Source organism: Lacerta agilis, chromosome 3 (assembly GCF_009819535.1).
Source record: "Lacerta agilis isolate rLacAgi1 chromosome 3, rLacAgi1.pri, whole genome shotgun sequence".
Classification (NCBI taxonomy): domain Eukaryota; kingdom Metazoa; phylum Chordata; class Lepidosauria; order Squamata; family Lacertidae; genus Lacerta; species Lacerta agilis.
In genome coordinates, this window is record NC_046314.1 from 57,287,244 (window position 1) to 57,304,365 (window position 17,122).

A 17,122-nucleotide genomic window follows, 5' to 3' on the forward strand; every position below is an offset into this window, starting at 1 on the left:
TGTAAAAACACACAGATTCATGGACCGTCCGTGGGCCCCATTTAGAAGGTGATTGGGCCGCATCCAGCCCCCAGGTCTTAGTTTGGGGACCCCTGATTTATATCCATACATACATTCCACAACAAAGCAGAAATAAACTCTGCACAAGTTGCTCCTTCGGCCAGGTGACGCAATAGTCAAAGCTGTCTGACCCGCAGTCGTGCTCCATGCTGCGATCAGAAGGATGGTCTGCCCATTGTCAAGGGCTGCCTGGATGAGGAAGAGTGGTGGGAGCCGCCTGCCCAAGAGCACAGCCCCCCCCCCCCGGAAGACACAAAAGACTCAGATCCCGGATCCTGGTGGTGGTACACTAAACAGCAGTCTGCAGAATGGACAAGCTGGGAGGTGCTAGAAGCAGGGTCTGAGTGATAGGGGAGGGCAGGAAGAGGGCCTTCCAGGACAGGGGCAGAGGCCGAGAGTCAGCACAGACTCAGAGAGGAGTCAGAGGTTGTCCCTGCTACACAGCAGCACGACAGCTCCAGTCCTACTGGCTCTACTCCCCCCCCCCACTCCAATTAAATAGAGTCCTGTACAGGCCAGACAGGCACAGAGGAGCTCACCCCCTCAATGCAGCCTCCGTTTGCATGGGAGGGATCCAGAGTGAAAGGCTGGGGAGGATAAGGGTGGAGCTAGTGGTCAGTTTCAGCAATGTCTCAACTGGATTAAGGCAAACCATAGAACTCTGCTGTATTGTTTTCTGTTAATAAAAAGCTAATTGCATTCCATGCCTCCCGTGTGCTTGCCCTGCAGTTGACCTGGCTCACTTTTCAGCTCAACACCAGTTCCCTCTGCCAGAGTATCTTGGGACTGCCTGCAGAATCAAACTGCTAATGAAGCTCCCTGCCCGCCCCCGCCCCCGCAGGAGAGGGTTTTAGGATTGTCTGTCGTGTTCTAGGTCATCACTGCCTACAGGATTCTTGCTTCCCCAGTTTGAGGAAACAGGCAGAAATGTACCTTTCATAAAATTAATGGAACCAGAGCATCTTGGACTAATGTTGGGGTTGCCACCTTTGCATAGCTGTCAACTAAAAGGGAAATTCCCTTATTCCAAATAGGATTCCTCAGAAGAAAGGGGAAAAGTTGACAGCTATGCCTTTGGTCAGGCAAAATAAGGGATGGGGCAGGGGAATAGGGGTGCTAAAAATTGTCATACATGATGCAGAAATGACTTCAAAGTCATTACAATGGCACACATGGTTTACAGTGCTTTATTCAATGGAAAAAAGCAAAAGCATTCTGATTTGTAATTGGTTTGACACAAACCAACATGAAGTAACTTAACATGGTGTTTAACATTTTTGTTTCTGTGGAAAGGGCCACAGAAGTCCCTCTGTTTTGAGACAATAGTCTCTCTCTCTCTCTCTCTCTCTCTCTCTCTCTCTCCACTTCACCTTCCTACTTTCTGTCACTCCTTGCTGCATTAAGCAGTGCTTTGTCCTTCAAAATAAGAGTGGAATTCAGCACGTCAGTTCAAAGTTCAGAGAAATCAGGAGTTCACTTTTATCTGTTCCACAGAGCACCGGTTCTGAACATTTCTCCATTTGTTCAACATCATGGAGGAAATCCTTTCCACATGCCAAACTGGGTAGATCACATGCTGTAAATACAGCCAACCACTTTGCAGCCACATCTTTGTTCTTTCATTCAGCATCCTTTAAAAGCTGTTCCAGAATGCAGTTGGCTGTTGCGCTTTCATCATACAGCTTATCCGTGTCCACTCTGGTAGTGAAACTGAGATTTTCACAGACCTTTTCAATGTCTCTGTAGATGAACTTGCCATCTTGGAGGGAGAGGGGCTGGAGGTAGAAAAGCCAGTTGCAATTTGAAAAAGCAAACCATTTCTCAATGCAATGGCCGTCTCAATGAATAAAATGAATTCTCCCATTGCCATGCCTGCATCAACTGGAGAAAGACACTGCAGCTTCACTTTGGTCAGGTCTCAAAAAAACTGCTTATCGCGTCTCTGTGCCAGTTTGGCTCTAAGGCAGGGGTAGCTCAGTCCTGCAGTATCCTCTGGTTCAGTTTGTGTGCACAATTAGCACTGTTATAGCTGAAGTTGTGTTTAACAGGGTGATACGTGTGCACCAACTCTGCAGCTGTAACCTGCATAAAAGGAGTCCTAAAGTAAAGGTAAAGGGACCCCTGACCATTAGGTTCAGTCGTGTCCGACTCTGGGGTTGTGGCGCTCATCTCGTGTTACTGGCCGAGGGATCCGGCGTACAGCTTCCGGGTCATGTGGCCAGCATGACAAAGCCGCTTCTGGTGAACCAGAGCAGCACATGGAAACACCGTTTACCTTCCCACCGGAGTGGTACCTATTTATCTACTTGCACTTTGATGTGCTTTTGAACTGCCAGGTGGGCAGAAGCTGGGACCAAGCAACAGGAGCTCACCCCGTCGTGGGGATTCGAACCGTCTACTAGTACTACTAGTACACAAAATATGAACTCGGCTATTAAATAGAAAAAGATTGGTTGCTTTAATTCTTAGGAAATAAAAGCAATTTTGAAATATGCAGCAAATTTTTGGATTGCAAAAGCTGGTAATTATTTAGCCACACTGTATTGTACATTGACATATTCAGATGTATCTTATTATTTAATTATAAAATTAGTATAGGTGAAAACCGTAATAAAATCAGAGTGCCTCAAATAAGCAGGACCAATTTGCAGATAACTGCCTAGATGCTTGCTGATTGTATAATATAGCCAACATTAAGCTATAATATAGCCAATGTTACATAGGGCACACAAATAATTGAACCATATACTGGGTCTGCTTCTAATGAGGTCTAAGGAATGAGAAAAGCAGCAATGGAAACCTGTGTATTTTGCTGTTTAGTCGCTTGGATACACTCTGCCCTATATAGTGCCAGCCTCCTCCGCTTCTGGGGTTCTGCAGACATCCTGACTACACTTACGAATGGCAAAGCATCCTATATGCAGAAAACAATGGAAATACTCGTTATGTTTCTCTTATTCAAAGAATCACAACAATAACAATACCCCCTCCTCTCCCACCCTGGGTCCTACCCCACAGGCCACAGCCTGCCTGCCTCTCATGCCCACCTGTGCTGTGCTGCCCTCCAGCTCCTTGCAAGCTGAGCTCTGGCTAGCCTGCTGCTGCTCCTTTGTTCTCTCAAGAGGATATTTTGAAGGTGACTTATTTCCTGCCAGAGAAAGAAGTGAGGAGGAGGAGATGTGAAACACGGTGTATCAGTCTAAACTGGTGCAATGAAAGGTGTATCAGTCTAAACAACAAAGATATAGGGAAGTCAGCTGAGAGAGGAACAGTCACTCCATTCCAAGAATGCTCTCCAGGAACCACTGGGGAATAAAAAAAAATTACCTCTGCTTTACAGTAGGAGTTTCTGCAAAAGCTGTCTTATACCACTGGCTGAGCACTGCCTACACTGACTGGCAGCAGCTGTCCAAGGTTTTGGGCAGGAAGTCTCTCCCAGCCCAGCCTGAAATGCTGAGGACTGGACCTAGGACCGTTTGCATGCAAGGAAGGTGTTCTGTATGTGAGCTATGGCCCTTCCTTCTGCATTTGGGAGATTTAACAGAACAAGAAAAGCCCTGCTGGATCAGAGGGGTGGGGGATCCGTCTAGTCCTGCATCCTGTGCCCTGCTGTGATCCTGCCAGGTACAACAATAAAAGTCAACCGAGCTTGAACAAATGTTTGGTTGTTGCCAAACCACCACAATGTTCTTCTCACACACTTGACAAAGGAAATGTTTACGCCTGACTCTCAAGTAAGTGTGTACTGGGGAGAGTCCCAGTACATGAGACAGATGCTCCTATACATGCAAAGTAGAACAGAACACATGCATCTGAACAAGCAGACTGTGCAGTGATGCTAATAGCCAAAATGAACAGCAACAATCTAAATTTGATGCATGTAATTATAAGAAATTTAACTCAATGATAGCATGCTTCAATGAAACCATTAAGATTCCTGAAGAATATATTAATGTTCTATAGAGTTTTGGGGGCACATTTAAAATTTAAGGAAGTGGCAGATTTAGTAAAAATATTAACTAAACTTGCATATGATTAACAATTTAATCTATTTGCAACTAATTTAAGAGTATTTTAAGTAAGCAAGCAATTTACTAGTGTCGAGATGTATTTGCTTCCCCACTGAGAGGGCCAGCTGCAATTCTATGCATGAGGAAGCCCCACTCAGTTCAACTAACTACTTTCCTATGAGTAAGCCACATTAGTAGTACTAACTTTATTATTTATCCCCCAGCAGCTCTGGGCAGCTTAGAGCATATATAAAACCTAATAAAATATAAAACATTAAATAAAAATAATTTTAATTGGATTCAGTAGGGCTTACTTGTGAGTAGACATGAATTTGCTTGCACCGCTTACCAACAAGCACTATGCATCATTCCCATCCCCAATCAGTCTCACCTCACAACTACCCAATCTCCCATTTCAGCATCAGGCTGCCACTGTTAAATCTCCCTTGCCTTCATTTCCCCCTGCTGTGACACAAAAAGGTTCAAAGGCCCCATCAGAGAAAGGGAGGGCAAGCAAACAAGCAAGCAAAGCGACAGCATCATTTAAATTTTTTATTAAAAAAATTGAAGTTTTAAATTTAAATAAAACATTGCCTTACTCTTATTGCTGGGAGGAGCTCCGTCCCAGCATAAAGCCCTGTGCCAGCCTCAGACAGGCAGCAAAAAGGCACCAGGGTCACTCGCACCAAAAAGAACCTCGTGCTGCCTTCCCTCCTTTTATCCCTGGAGCAGGGCGGGCGGACAACGCTTACTCCAGCTCCACAGCCAATTAGGCAGTGCCAGTGCGAATGGCAAGCTAAACAACCAATCGCTGCAGTTTCTCCGTGCCGTGCAAATCCCTCGCTATTTTAACGCTCGCGATTTAAGACGTGCAGCGCGCGGGGAGGAAGAGCAGCTGCAGCAGCAGCCCCCCCCCCCCGCTCCGCCTTGAACTCGCGCCGGAAGACAGATTCCGCGCCTCCGGGCTAGCCACGCCCTCCTTCCGACGAAGAAATCCCACAGCCTTGCCTTTCGCCCCGCAAGGCCCGGCGGCCGTTATCCGGAAGTACACCTCCCAGGGAGAACATCCGGCTGCCGCTCTAGGCGGCGGGGATGCGGGCTTTGTCTATGGTGTTCGCGCGCTTTGTGATGTTTTATTGTGTCGCGGGGATTCGGTGGCCTCGAGACCCGGAACAGATAGAGAAGGAGGCGGCGGCGGCGGCGGCGGCGTCGTGTTGGAACGGCGACGGCGACGGGTCGCGCAGCAACTGGGCTGCGCGGGAGCCTATAGGATTTCGGTGAGGAAGAGAAGGGGAGAGGAATCACCGGCGAGCGCGGCCGTTGCGCGGCAGTAACGGTCCTCGCTTCGATAAACCGTCCTCCGCCGGGCCGGGGGTGAAAGGGGGAGGGGCAGATCCCGGTGGCTTCCCTGCTCCCTCCGCCCCTTCTTGCACCTGGGAAGGAACCGATCACCGAAAAGAAGGCGGGATTCGTGTGTCCTTTAAATACAAAACTAAGCAAAATTGTGCAGCACCCGGGGCGGGGGGATTCTCTCTCTCTCCCTCCTCCGCCCGCCCCGCTTCCCCCGTCTTCTTCCCTGCGCATAGCTCAGCCCCGTCCTCCGTAGGAAGGGGAGAAGCGCAGGAGGAGGCAGGAGAGCAGGTAACCGAGCATCCCTCCCCCACCCCCGTCTGCAGACTCTGGTTTGTCTCCTGGCAACCCGGAGTGACTCAGATTAGCCAGGAGCCTTTAGGAATAGGGACCTGCTCTGATCACTGCCAACAGGTTTCAGGAGAAAATTGCCTTTTTTAAAAAAACAACCGAGTTCTCTTCTCTTCCCCCCCCCCCCATATCACCTACCCACCACCTCCGTCTCTCATAATGGCAAACGCTGGACTCCCGTGCCATATCGGTATTGCAGTGAAATTAGCCTATGTGCAGACAAGAAAGAGGTTTCCGTTGTTGACGGGATTGTGCCTCGTGTAAAGGCCTCATGGGGGGTAGGGGGGGCCACAGAGCCAGGATTGTCACTGGAAGAAGCCAAGTTGTGGCGCTCAGCATGCAGCGGCCTTCGGCAGTTACAATCCCTTCTGGATAAAGCTTGGCCAGAGTTGTTCATCACCCTTGGTAATTTCTAGTCTGGATTACTGTAATCACTTGTATATATTGGACTGCTTTGAAGATTCTCAAAAATATATGAGGGTCTGGTGACTTCTGTTTCAGTGTATCTGAAGAAGTGTGCATGCACACGAAAGCTCATGCCAATAACAAACTTAGTTGGTCTCTAAGGTGCTACTGGAAGGGTTTTTTATTTTTTTATTTTGTTTCAAAAATTTGAGTTAGTACAAACCACAGCTACAAAGTTACTAACTTGGGTTGGTTATAGAGACCATGTCATTTTTACAGTTTTTAAACAGCTATACTTGTTTTCTGTATTTGTTTCTGGGCACAGTTCTGAGTCCTGCTTTTCTATAAAGCCCTAAATGTCTTCAGGCCTGCCCACCTGCCCAAACACTACAATGCCTACCAGAGGCTTTCTGCTGAGTGCCACCACCATCTGAGGTTAGGCAACTGATGACCAGAGAGAAGGTTGTCTTGACTGTAGAGCCTTCATATGGGATGCCTTACTAAAGAATCATCCCTCTAGGAATATATATACCTTTATTATGAGGTATCACATAAGACTGCTGAAGTTCAGTTGCCCTGCAGAGCCAATTGTTAAGGTTAAAGGCTAGAAACTTGTATGTAAACAAGTATCAAGGCTTGGGAACTGGATTAATGCCTCTTGAAGAAAGAGCTGAAAAGTGTAATATCTGTGCATGTACTCCAAAGACCTGGATGGGTGAGCTGGGTGGATTGGATATGACTCAGTTTTGCCAGCCCAGGTACAGCACCAACAAATATGCGTATGTTCATCCATAGAGTTTCAATCTGTTTTACTTGAAAACTTGTTTGGGAGCTGGATTGTGAGGCTTTCTACCTGATGTTTGGCTGGAGAGACAGAAAATGATCTTTGGCTTTCACTACAGAGTATACATTATGAGTGAGCCAGTGGAAGGGGCATGTGCATGTTGCCCTATTGTCATATACAGACGACTCCCTGGTGATTTGGTGTGATCGTGGCTGACTACCTCTGAAGGGATAGGGACCTATTAAGATGGCCATTTTCCAAAGATTTATGGTATCTAAGGGATTCCCGAGCACACTGGATTTTTCAGCCCTTGCTCCAAGGGATTTTCCAGGCAGCACAGCTGGTGCTCCAGTCTCACTGTGGAACAGCAGGATGATCAATCATTCCAGAAGCCATGAAGAGCCCATAAGGTTCCTTGTTTTTCTGAGGACCTGGAAAGCAATGAAGCAGGTTGGTAGATGGCCACAGTGACACCAGTGCCATCAGTGAACCACCCAGCAGAGCTTTCTCTAATGGTGAGCAGGCTGGTTAAGTCCAATTTGGGAGTAGAAACTGCTAACCACTCAGTAGCAAAACACTGAGACCAAAGTCAGTTGCATCCATTCCGAACTTGACATGGCAGTGGGCTGCTGTCTGTGGAGGCTATTAGAGCACCGTCTGGTTAAAATGTGTGGGATAAATAGCAGTTGTTACAACCTGAGGATGCTGGCAGGTTGCAGGGGTTAAGCCATTTGGTTCTCTTGACCCTTGCCCATCATGGCTCATCATTGACTATGTAGTCTAGGTAGCAATTTATGCCTTTAACAGGAATGAGTGATGCCTGTATCCCGGAAGAGGCAGTGGTGTGATATCTCCCTGTGCCTCCTCAGAAAGACCCACCTTACAGTTTGAGAACCTAAAACAACCCTCCAAATGCTGATTGCAGTATGTCCATCAGTCAGCAATGATGCAAAGCAGAAAGACAAGCAATTGGTGTTCCCATTTTAAATTAAATCTACTTGGTTAACTTCCACAAATATAAGTGGTCAAGGGAAAGAGTGTTGTATGTCAGACATCCTACCACTGGTTTCAAAAGGGATGGAATGAATAATTTTGCTTTTAGGTTTCCTACATAATCCTGTCATCTTCTCTTTCCCCACCCCGCCTCCTGAAAGATTTGTGTAGATAACTTTTCTCTCTAATCCCCAACTACCAGATTGGAGTTCAACATAGGATCTGTGAGCTTATTCTCTGGAACCTTGTAGAGCTAACTTTTTTTTTGGCCCACATTGACCCATGAACAGCCATCTGGGGGCCACATGTCAAATGGATGTGCCCCCCAAAATTAAATCCTTGGTGGACAGGTGTTGGAGGCGTCACAATCCTTTGCACATCACAAAATCACAACAGTGGACCTGTGAGAGTGCTATTTCCCCAAAAAATATCAAAACAGAGTGGTATCCATTGTTATACCCATTGAAATCAATGGATTTAAGTTACAAAGGCTGTTGATTTCAGTGGGTCACCTCTGAGTATGACTTAGTTGGATATCACCCAATACTATTAGTAATAATAAATATTTTTAAAGTGATACGTCTTTGTGACACTATCTATAGAAAAAAATATAGAATTATCTCCTTAATGTTATCCTGAATTCATCCCTAGGTGTCTTGCAAAGACTTGTAATGCTTTTCAAAGCATGACTTGTAGGATATTGAGGCATTAAGACTTTTTTCTAGATAACTGTTTGACCTGTATACCTTCTCTCCTTCACCACAATAAAGGATGTGATCTTCATGGTGTCATGTTGGAATCTTGAGGTTTTAATCTGAGTCACCCCAATGGATGCGGAGAGTGATGTTGCCTTGGACATTTTAATCACAAATGTAGTCTGTGTCTTCCGAACAAGATGTCATTTAAACTTGCGAAAGATTGCGCTAGAGGGAGCAAATGTAATATACAAGCGTGATGTTGGGGTAAGTCACTTCTTAGTTTGAGTTAACTCGTTGACTTCCAATTGGGCATATTCAACACATATACACCAATGTGTTGAATTTCATTCTCTATGCAGCAGTTTTGTTAGTGTTTCAGGGGCATTTTTCTTTAAAAAAGAAATTGCATAATTTAACACCGCCATACCCGATTTCAAAATACTGCCGTTGAAGACTTCTGAAATCTGGTGATCTGATAAGTTTCATTTCTCTGTATTGTGTCATTTGTGTGAAGGTCATTTCAATATTGCAGATACAGCAGCTTTGAGGAAACATCATTTGTTGACATATACAGCATATTTGTTGGATCAGAGGCGTGTGTGGTGTTTGAAAACCTTTTTTTAAAAGACCTAAACTTGCCAAGTGTAAGATTGTAGCCTATGTATGTGAAGTTCTTGACAGTGTGCTTTGTTTTTATTAGCTTGAAATTTGGTTATTAAAACCTGCAGGAAAGCAAAATGTGCATTACCGTGGTACCTCGTGTTGCGAATCTTACGAATGCTGCGGGTTACACACTCCGCTAACCCGGAAGTAGATGCCCCTTGTTGTGAACTTTGCCCCGGGATGTGAGCGGAAATCGTGCTCCGGTGGTGCGGCAGGCGCCATTAAGGAAAGTGCGCCTCATAATTCGCAATTATTATATAACCAGAGGTACCACTGTACGATAACCAGTAATAACCAGTAGATATTTCAGTGACCGAACATGCAAGAGAATGTTATTTTTGATAGTGTGATTACCATGTGTGCCATTAGGAGCTGGTTTGGTGTAGTTGTTAGAGCATCGGATTAGAACCTGGGAGACCAGGGTTCAAGTACCCACTCAGCCCTGAAACTCACTGGGTGGTGGATGACCTTGGACCAGTTGCCTGACTCTCAGTCTAATCTACCTCACAGGGCTGTTGCGAGGATGAAATGAGGAGAACTCTTTACACCACCTTGTGCTCAATGGAGGAAATGTGGAATATAAATGCAAGAAATAAATGAGTTTACTCCCCTTTCATTAAAATAATGGCTATTGGGGAAGTTAAAAGGCTGAAATAGTTTTTAAAAAACAAAACAAAACTTTGGAGTTCATTAACGCCTTTAAAAAACAGGAGTGCATACATGAAAAACAATAAAAAATATTTATTGTCCTGTTACAACTGCCTGTCTACATGTTTGAAGCAAAGATAGCAAAGGATAGTTGCAAGAAATACTGTATAGTATGTTAATTAAATAAATAGAATAAATTAATATCTAAAAGGTTTACCCTTTGGCTAAGGTTAAAGTTAATCAGAAGGAAGCCACAATGAAATTAACAAATAATGGGAATAGTAACATGAGCATAACAATAAAAGTGTATGAGCTTTAGCAAAAGTGGCAGCATTTGGACCTGTAATTCATTGTTCTCTTTTGCTACATCAGGAAGTTTCTTTGTCTAAAGTATATTTTTTCCTGACCAATTTCAGAAAGTATTAATGAAGCTTCGGAAACCAAGGATTACAGCAACAATTTGGTCCTCAGGAAAAGTAATTTGCACAGGAGCTACAAGGTATATATTGTTTGTGTTTTTTTATTATGCATAAAATCACTTGTGTGTTGCTGTATTTTAACCCTTGCTCCCTTAACTTCTTAACCAGTCGCTTGTGTGGTTTTTTTTCAATCTAGTGAAGAAGAAGCTAAATTTGGTGCCAGACGATTAGCTCGTAGTCTGCAGAAACTAGGTTTTCAGGTAATTCTTCCAATCACTGATGAATTGTGGCCTTTTAAAATGTTTTTAATTCAGAGAATTGCTGTTTAAAGAGATCTGTTTCTAGAAAACCAGGTGATTAGGCTCACTGCTGAGCAGATTTCCAGAAATTTGCTTGGCAGTCATGAGTGCTCTTCCTTTGCGTTGCAAGTCCCTGGGTTTTGTGCTTATATAAAAAACCACACACATAGAAGGAAACAAGGGGTGACACTCTGTTCTTTTTCTGCAAAAGTTTTCTCTGCTGGTGCTGCCTTATAAAAAGGGAAAGGGAAAAGCAGGCCTTTTTATTTGTATTTATTCAATTTATATCCTGCCCTTCTCAGAGGAGCCCAGGGCAAACAAGTATAGAACACTAAAAACATCTTAAGACACCAGTTTCTCATTTGCTCTGGCAGGCACAAACCTTTGCCAAGTCAAGGGAGATCACTTGCTGCCACTAAGAGCAAAAGAAGAACTGAACTGTTGCTTTTAAAAGTTAGAGCCCATCAACATTTTCTATAAAAGGGTTTGTTTGAAATGAAGCAGGAACATGATTACAAGAATAATTATGATTACAATGATTGTATTTCCCAATACTCAGCAGAATTTGTGTTTGTTGACAGCCATTGTAGCAACTAGTATAAACTATGCAAAGCTAACTGAACTGATGTCAATGCACTTCAGTTAACTGGAAGTTGACATCCTTTCTGAAAAAGTGTAAATGGCACACCCTAGCAACAATTGAGCACTTTTAGGTTTAATGTGCTTAATTCTCTCCCATTGAAATCAATAGGACTTGTTATCTTTAGCTTTGGAATTATTGTGCCTAAATGTAGCCTTTCATAGTTGTCTGCGGTCTCCTTCAGGTAGTTGAAAGCTATATTAGTACATTGTTAGTAAGAAAGGGAATTCCAATGTAAATTATACTAACTTAATTAGGGGTAATGAGACCTGAAAAGAAACTTACCTTGCCCTAGAACTGTCAAAAATTTCTAACCATTATAGAGTTTAAATTGCCCTTTATGTTGTATTTTTGTTCAAAGTTGTATTGAACCACTGCTGGCCTTTTAGTTAAAATGAAGCCAAAATGTCTATAAGTCCTTGGCTTTCAGATTAGTTCCTAATATTTTAATTTGTGTTCTTCTTCTTTCTAAAAGGTGATTTTTACAGATTTTAAAGTTGTCAATGTTTTAGCAGTATGCAATATGCCCTTTGAAATCAGATTGCCGGAATTCACAAAAAGCAACAGACCCCATGCTAGGTATAGTAGATTTTATATCTATTCTCTCTCTCTCTCTATTTTGCATTTTCATTTTTTAAAGCAAACTTTGCATTTCTCCTTAGTTATGAACCGGAGCTTCATCCTGCAGTGTGCTACAGAATAAAATCTCTCAGAGCTACTTTACAGATTTTTTCAACAGGAAGTATCACAGTTACAGGTATTCACCTTTTTGTGAATAAGTAACTTTCTCCGTGTTGTAGCTCAGGTAATTAAGTGTTTGATAAGGTCAGCATGTGTATATGACTTCCCACTAATTTCTGTGTACCTGTGCCATCTGATAACTATTGTTGTAGATCAGGCATGTCCAACAGGTTGATCGCGGGTGTGTCCCAGGTCAATTGCAGTATACAGTTCGGTGATCTCCTTAGTGTTCCTTTTAGGACCCCCCCCCCCAAATAAAAGCTCAACAACTTTGGCCAACTCTCCCCCCAAAAAGCTCCTGGCAATGACAATGGGTAGATCACAGCCGGTCTCTTTATACTGTGAGTAGATCACACTCTCTTGGGAGTTGGACGTGCCTGTTGTAGATTAAAACAAGAGTTGGATTATGATTTGTTTTTAAGATTTCGGTGGTTGCTTGAGCTAACTCATTAGCAAATAGGATTGCCACATATTTAAGAAGAGATACAGTGGTACCTCGGGTTAAGAACTTAATTCGTTCCAGAGATCCGTTCCTAACCTCAAACTGTTCTTAACCTGAGGTACCACTTTAGCTAATGGGGCCTCCCGCTGCTGCTGCACCATGATTTCTGTTCTCATCCTGAAGCAAAGTTCTTAACCCGAGGTACTATTTCTGGGTTAGCAGAGTCTGTAACCTGAAGTGTCTGTAACCCGAGGTGCCACTGTACTTTGATTTAAGCTGTCTCATCTCAAAGCCAACAGGGTGCTCAAAATGTAAATCAAAAGTCTAACAACTGGGTTAGGTGTTGGACTGTTGGACTTGCCGATGGCAGTGTCCCAGACAATTTAGAATACTAAGTGCAGGAAGCATTCTTTGAAAAATGAAAGCATCTCTGCTGGGTTTTGTGCTGCTACTTCCTGTGTGGATTTCTGGCCTCTCTGTTTCCTGGTCGTCAGTGTGAGACAATGGAGATCAGACCAGAATGTACACAGATGTGATGTGGGATGTGTGGACATGGGTGAGGTGTGGCAAGTGCTGAACAAGCATTTTCAGGTTAGTCTGAATGTACTTCCTACTTTGCCATGTAGCAGTTTTAAGTAATCTAGCAATGTTGATTTATATTGAGAATATTTGTCAATTCAGGTTTTGTTAGAGTTAAGTTCAAAATATATTCATGATCAAGGAACTGAAGCTATAGGGGTAGCTTTTGTGTGTATCCTTATTCTAATGTTTTATCTTGTCCTACCCTCAGGGCCAAACGTAAAGGCTGTTGCCACTGCAGTGGAACAAATTTATCCATTTGTGTTTGAAAGCAGGAAAGAAATTTTGTAAGTTGCCACTTCACGGTTAGGCAACCTAACCAAGCACCTTTTATAAGACTGCTGCGCATTGGACTAATAGCAAAAAAGAAGGTGGGGGGGAAAAGGACAACTGGACCAACACAGCTGAGGAGGTGCAAACTCTTGGCCGCGGTGATAAACTCCAGTCCCTTTTGGATTTTATTTGGAACAGTGCTGTATTGTAAAAACAAACGTTTACAAGATACGAAATTGCTGCTTTTTAAAAGACATTCTATTTATTTCTGCAGTTATTTCTGTGTGTTCATAAGCAGATTTGTCATGATATGCACTAAATTTGAAAACACTTCTATAGGTTGAGCTTGTGTTTTTATTTGTGAATATTCTTTACATTTTTGTACGCTGACTGTTGGGCACCAAAGAAGCTGTAGACGTTACCCTTTTTCACCTGATAAAACGTGCACAAATAAAAGTCTGCAAAACTTTTCTTCATACCTGTTCGGTTATGTTCCTTCTCCTTTTTCTATTAACAATTGTATATTGGCAAAGTAACTAGAGCAATGTTAGTGTGATCTTCTGCTCCGATTTTATTCCAATTTTTGTGTGCGTGTAAAGTGATCTGTAGCAGACTAGGTTGACATGAATGAGAGATATGTATGTGTTCTAAGGAGAGAATTTGGTTTTATTGTAATATATTTGTAACTAAATACAGAATTTAGGGGATCTCTTTCCAGCCAGTCTAAGCAAGGGTTAAGCATAATAGGCTTGAGTGATGAGAGAAGCTTCTGTTCTGAAGTATTTGGCATTAGTCAAATCAGCTATCCTATTTCCAGATGTAGGGTTGTTTTTAAAAGGAAACCTGCCTTGAACTACTGCTAGTGACTGATTTTAATTTTCAGGAAAAAATGTATTTTTTCATGGATGCAGTTCTATGCTACTTCTAAAGAACTCTGCACATATTTGCCAAATGTTGCTATAGCACTGTTAGAATTATTTTTTAAAAAATGCTAACAAAACAAGAAAGCTTGGCTTTGGCATGTAATCTTGGACTTGAAAAGCCAATATTGAAGCTGCATATGGAACAGATGAGTGGTAAATCATAAGGCAAATGCAAATGGTACCCTTGCCAACTACAATAAATATGTCAAAATGTATCTATGTCTCTTTCCCGTATCTTAAGTCTCGAGGTGAACAGAATGTGGGCATGACTGCTGCAAGTGCTAAGCATTCATTGTCCAGATTTGTACTTCACATTGAAACAAACTCAGTGGAATACTGTAAATAAAATCCTATTGAAAGCCTGCCCTTTTTATTTTTGCAAAATACTGCGAAATATAATGAAAATCTTGGCGGGTGAAATGGATACAGAAGAATCAACTTGTTTGTGAAAGGCAGAGGAGATGTTTGTAAAGGGGGGGGGGGAGACAGAATGCCAACCAATCCTAAAAAGTTCTCTAAAAATGTATTCTCCAAGCAAGTGCCATGCACTGAAATAAATAGCGACACGTGAACCAGGTGATCAGGAGAAATATAGCCATAATTGTAATGGAAGGTGAGAAAGGGCTGCCACAATCAGAAATTGCCACTATGGACTGGATTCAACTAAGTACAGTGGTACCTTGGTTCTCAAACGCCTCGGTACTCAAATAACTTGGAACCCAAACACTGCAAACCCGGAAGTAAGTGTTGTGGTTTGCGAGCTTTTTTCGGAAGTCGAATGTGCTCTGTTTTGAGTGTTATGCTTCCATTTTGAGTGTTCCACTTCCGATTTGAGTGTTATGCTGAGGTCTGTCTGTTTTTGCTATGTCCAGAACAGCATGCAAGGGAAGGTTGTTTCATTGGGCAAAAAATCATTGTGCTGATGGAACATTTGTTTTGGTGTAGCATTGAATTCCTTTATCTTTGGCTGCCGGTTTTACATAGAACGTTACACATCATAAGTGCATGCCTGTGAACTGTTGGGACCATTTGCATCTTTAAAAGTGTGTGAAATAGGAGGGGAGACAATTTGGCAAATCTGATAAGGGGAAATACATTAATTACTGACTTGACACAAAGTCTGGAATCCCAGAAACTCCTCCCACCCCAAGAAGCAGAGGGCCGCTTACCAGGGTCTGGGAGAGTCACAGGAGGACCCTGAGAGCCCTTATACCTCCTTCCTAGAGGCTGGTAAGGAAGCTGCCACCATACTTAACAGGCTTTGGGGAGGCAGTGTGAGGGCTCTGGGATGCTGTCCCAGAGTCCTCTTGCTCCCTTCCCAAAGCCTGGTAAGCAAGGAAAGCCTATGGGGTGAACAGATAAATGGAAGAGCAGAGGTGGTTGGGTTTTCATGGCTTTCCATTTATTTATTCCCCCCACCCCCATGTAAAGTTGCGACCTCATAAGCAAAACAAGTGCAACTTGCAGCCTTAGGGTTTGTGTTTTGCTAATCAGACAAATAGAAGTACCAAAAATTATAAAGGGGCGCGGGGGCGCTGTGGGTTAAACCACAGAGCCTAGGGCTTGCTAATCAGAAGGTTGGCGGTTCAAATCCCCGCAATGGGGTGAGCTCCCGTTGCTCGGTCCCAGCTCCTGCCCACCTAGCAGTTTGAAAGCACGTCAAAAGTGCAAGTAGATAAATAGGTACTGCTCCAGCAGGAAGGTAAATGGCGTTTCCGTGCGCTGCTCTGGTTTGCCAGAAGCGGCTTTGTCATGCTAGCCACATGACCCAGAAGCTGTACGCCGGCTCCCTCGGCGAGTAACGCAAGATGAGCGCCGCAACCCCAGAGTCGGACACGACTGGACCTAATGGTCAGGGGTCCCTTTACCTTTACCAAAAATTATAAAAAGAAAGTTTCTGCCTATGAGCAGCCTGCTTGCAAGGTGAGTTGAGCTGTAGAATAGGGTGGTTGCCACCCTCTCATCTGCTCCAACCTTGGGAGGAAGGCTGTAGGTATTCTGTCACTGCGTTTTCAAGACAACTGAATAATCAAGGCATTACAGGCCAGCCACATTAGTTCCTGTCACCCTTTTCTTCACACAGCTGTTAAGAAAACAAAACACTGGGAAACCAAACTTGTGAAAATAGAGGGTCTTTCTTGTGTTTTTTTTTTTTAAAAGAACCCACATACATGTGGCAGGTGAAGATGCTTCTGAATCAAATTATGCTTACCGTATTAACTTTCATGGACTAGCAGATTGGTGGGGGCACAAGGATGGTGAGCGATAGCAATCAATTACAGGCTGATTCATACATTTTACCGAGCCATGTTGTATATCTGCTAAACATGTAGTGTTTCAAGTACCGGTACTCTTGAACAGCTGGGATAGCTCAGTCAGTAAAGCATGAGACTCTTAATCTCAGGCTCATGGGCAAAATATTCCTGCACTGCAGAGGATAGGACTCTACAATTTTGTGATTCTGTTTTGGCTACTTCCTACTTAAGATAGAATGGGATCAGGTCTTTCAAGGCTGCTAGGCCATAGATGTTGTTTCCCTACTGAAGTTTTTAAAATAGTTTGAAAATACAGCTTTATGGTTGACGCAACAGTCATTGAACACAACAGTAGTTGTTAAACTATAATTTTTTATGAGTAATCACAAATAATTATTTTAAGAGTGATCTGCCTATGCCATCATGGAAGTATACTTTATCATTCTTGATATTTGCTAGAGAAGTTGTAGCCCGGGGTAAGTAATCTGTGACCTTCCAGATCATTTTGGATTCATCACTTTCATAAGCCCCAGGCAGAATTGCCCAATGGTCAGGGATGGTGGGAGCTGCAAGGCCACAGGCTAACCAT

At 43.4% G+C, this 17,122-nt stretch overlaps 1 protein-coding gene and 1 long non-coding RNA gene across 3 annotated transcripts; one reads left to right on the plus strand and one right to left on the minus strand.

Moving 5' to 3' along the window:
• Positions 1–1,409: 1,409 nt before the first annotated feature.
• On the minus strand, positions 1,410–5,032 carry LOC117043781. The gene is made up of 5 exons (XR_004426233.1): positions 4,670–5,032; positions 4,385–4,535; positions 3,108–3,208; positions 2,861–2,974; positions 1,410–1,835 (listed from the first exon to the last, which is right to left on the minus strand). It is a non-coding gene; the product is annotated as an uncharacterized LOC117043781 (long non-coding RNA).
• Positions 5,033–5,261: 229 nt separating this feature from the next.
• TBPL1 (TATA-box binding protein like 1) lies at positions 5,262–14,491 on the plus strand. 2 transcript variants are annotated; one of them, XM_033143820.1, is made up of 7 exons: positions 5,262–5,347; positions 8,724–8,915; positions 10,379–10,461; positions 10,578–10,641; positions 11,796–11,899; positions 11,983–12,077; positions 13,294–14,491. In XM_033143820.1, the coding sequence occupies exons 2-7, from the start codon at positions 8,781–8,783 to the stop codon at positions 13,371–13,373; spliced, it is 561 nt and encodes a 186-aa protein (XP_032999711.1). In that variant the 5' UTR covers positions 5,262–5,347; positions 8,724–8,780; the 3' UTR covers positions 13,374–14,491. The 2 variants fall into 2 exon arrangements, with proteins under 2 accessions (XP_032999711.1, XP_032999712.1); XM_033143821.1 differs by lacking the exon at positions 5,262–5,347 and adding an exon at positions 5,655–5,711.
• The last annotated feature ends 2,631 nt before the right edge of the window (positions 14,492–17,122 follow it).

Bases quoted from the DNA above. Each gene is read 5' to 3' on its own strand.
- TBPL1 (XM_033143820.1), top strand. From the start codon at position 8,781: ATGGATGCGGAGAGTGATGTTGCCTTGGACATTTTAATCACAAATGTA. The intron at 8,916-10,378 runs GTAAGTCACTTC...GACCAATTTCAG, and splicing joins TATACAAGCGTGATGTTGGG to AAAGTATTAATGAAGCTTCG. The intron at 12,078-13,293 runs GTATTCACCTTT...TCCTACCCTCAG, and splicing joins AGGAAGTATCACAGTTACAG to GGCCAAACGTAAAGGCTGTT.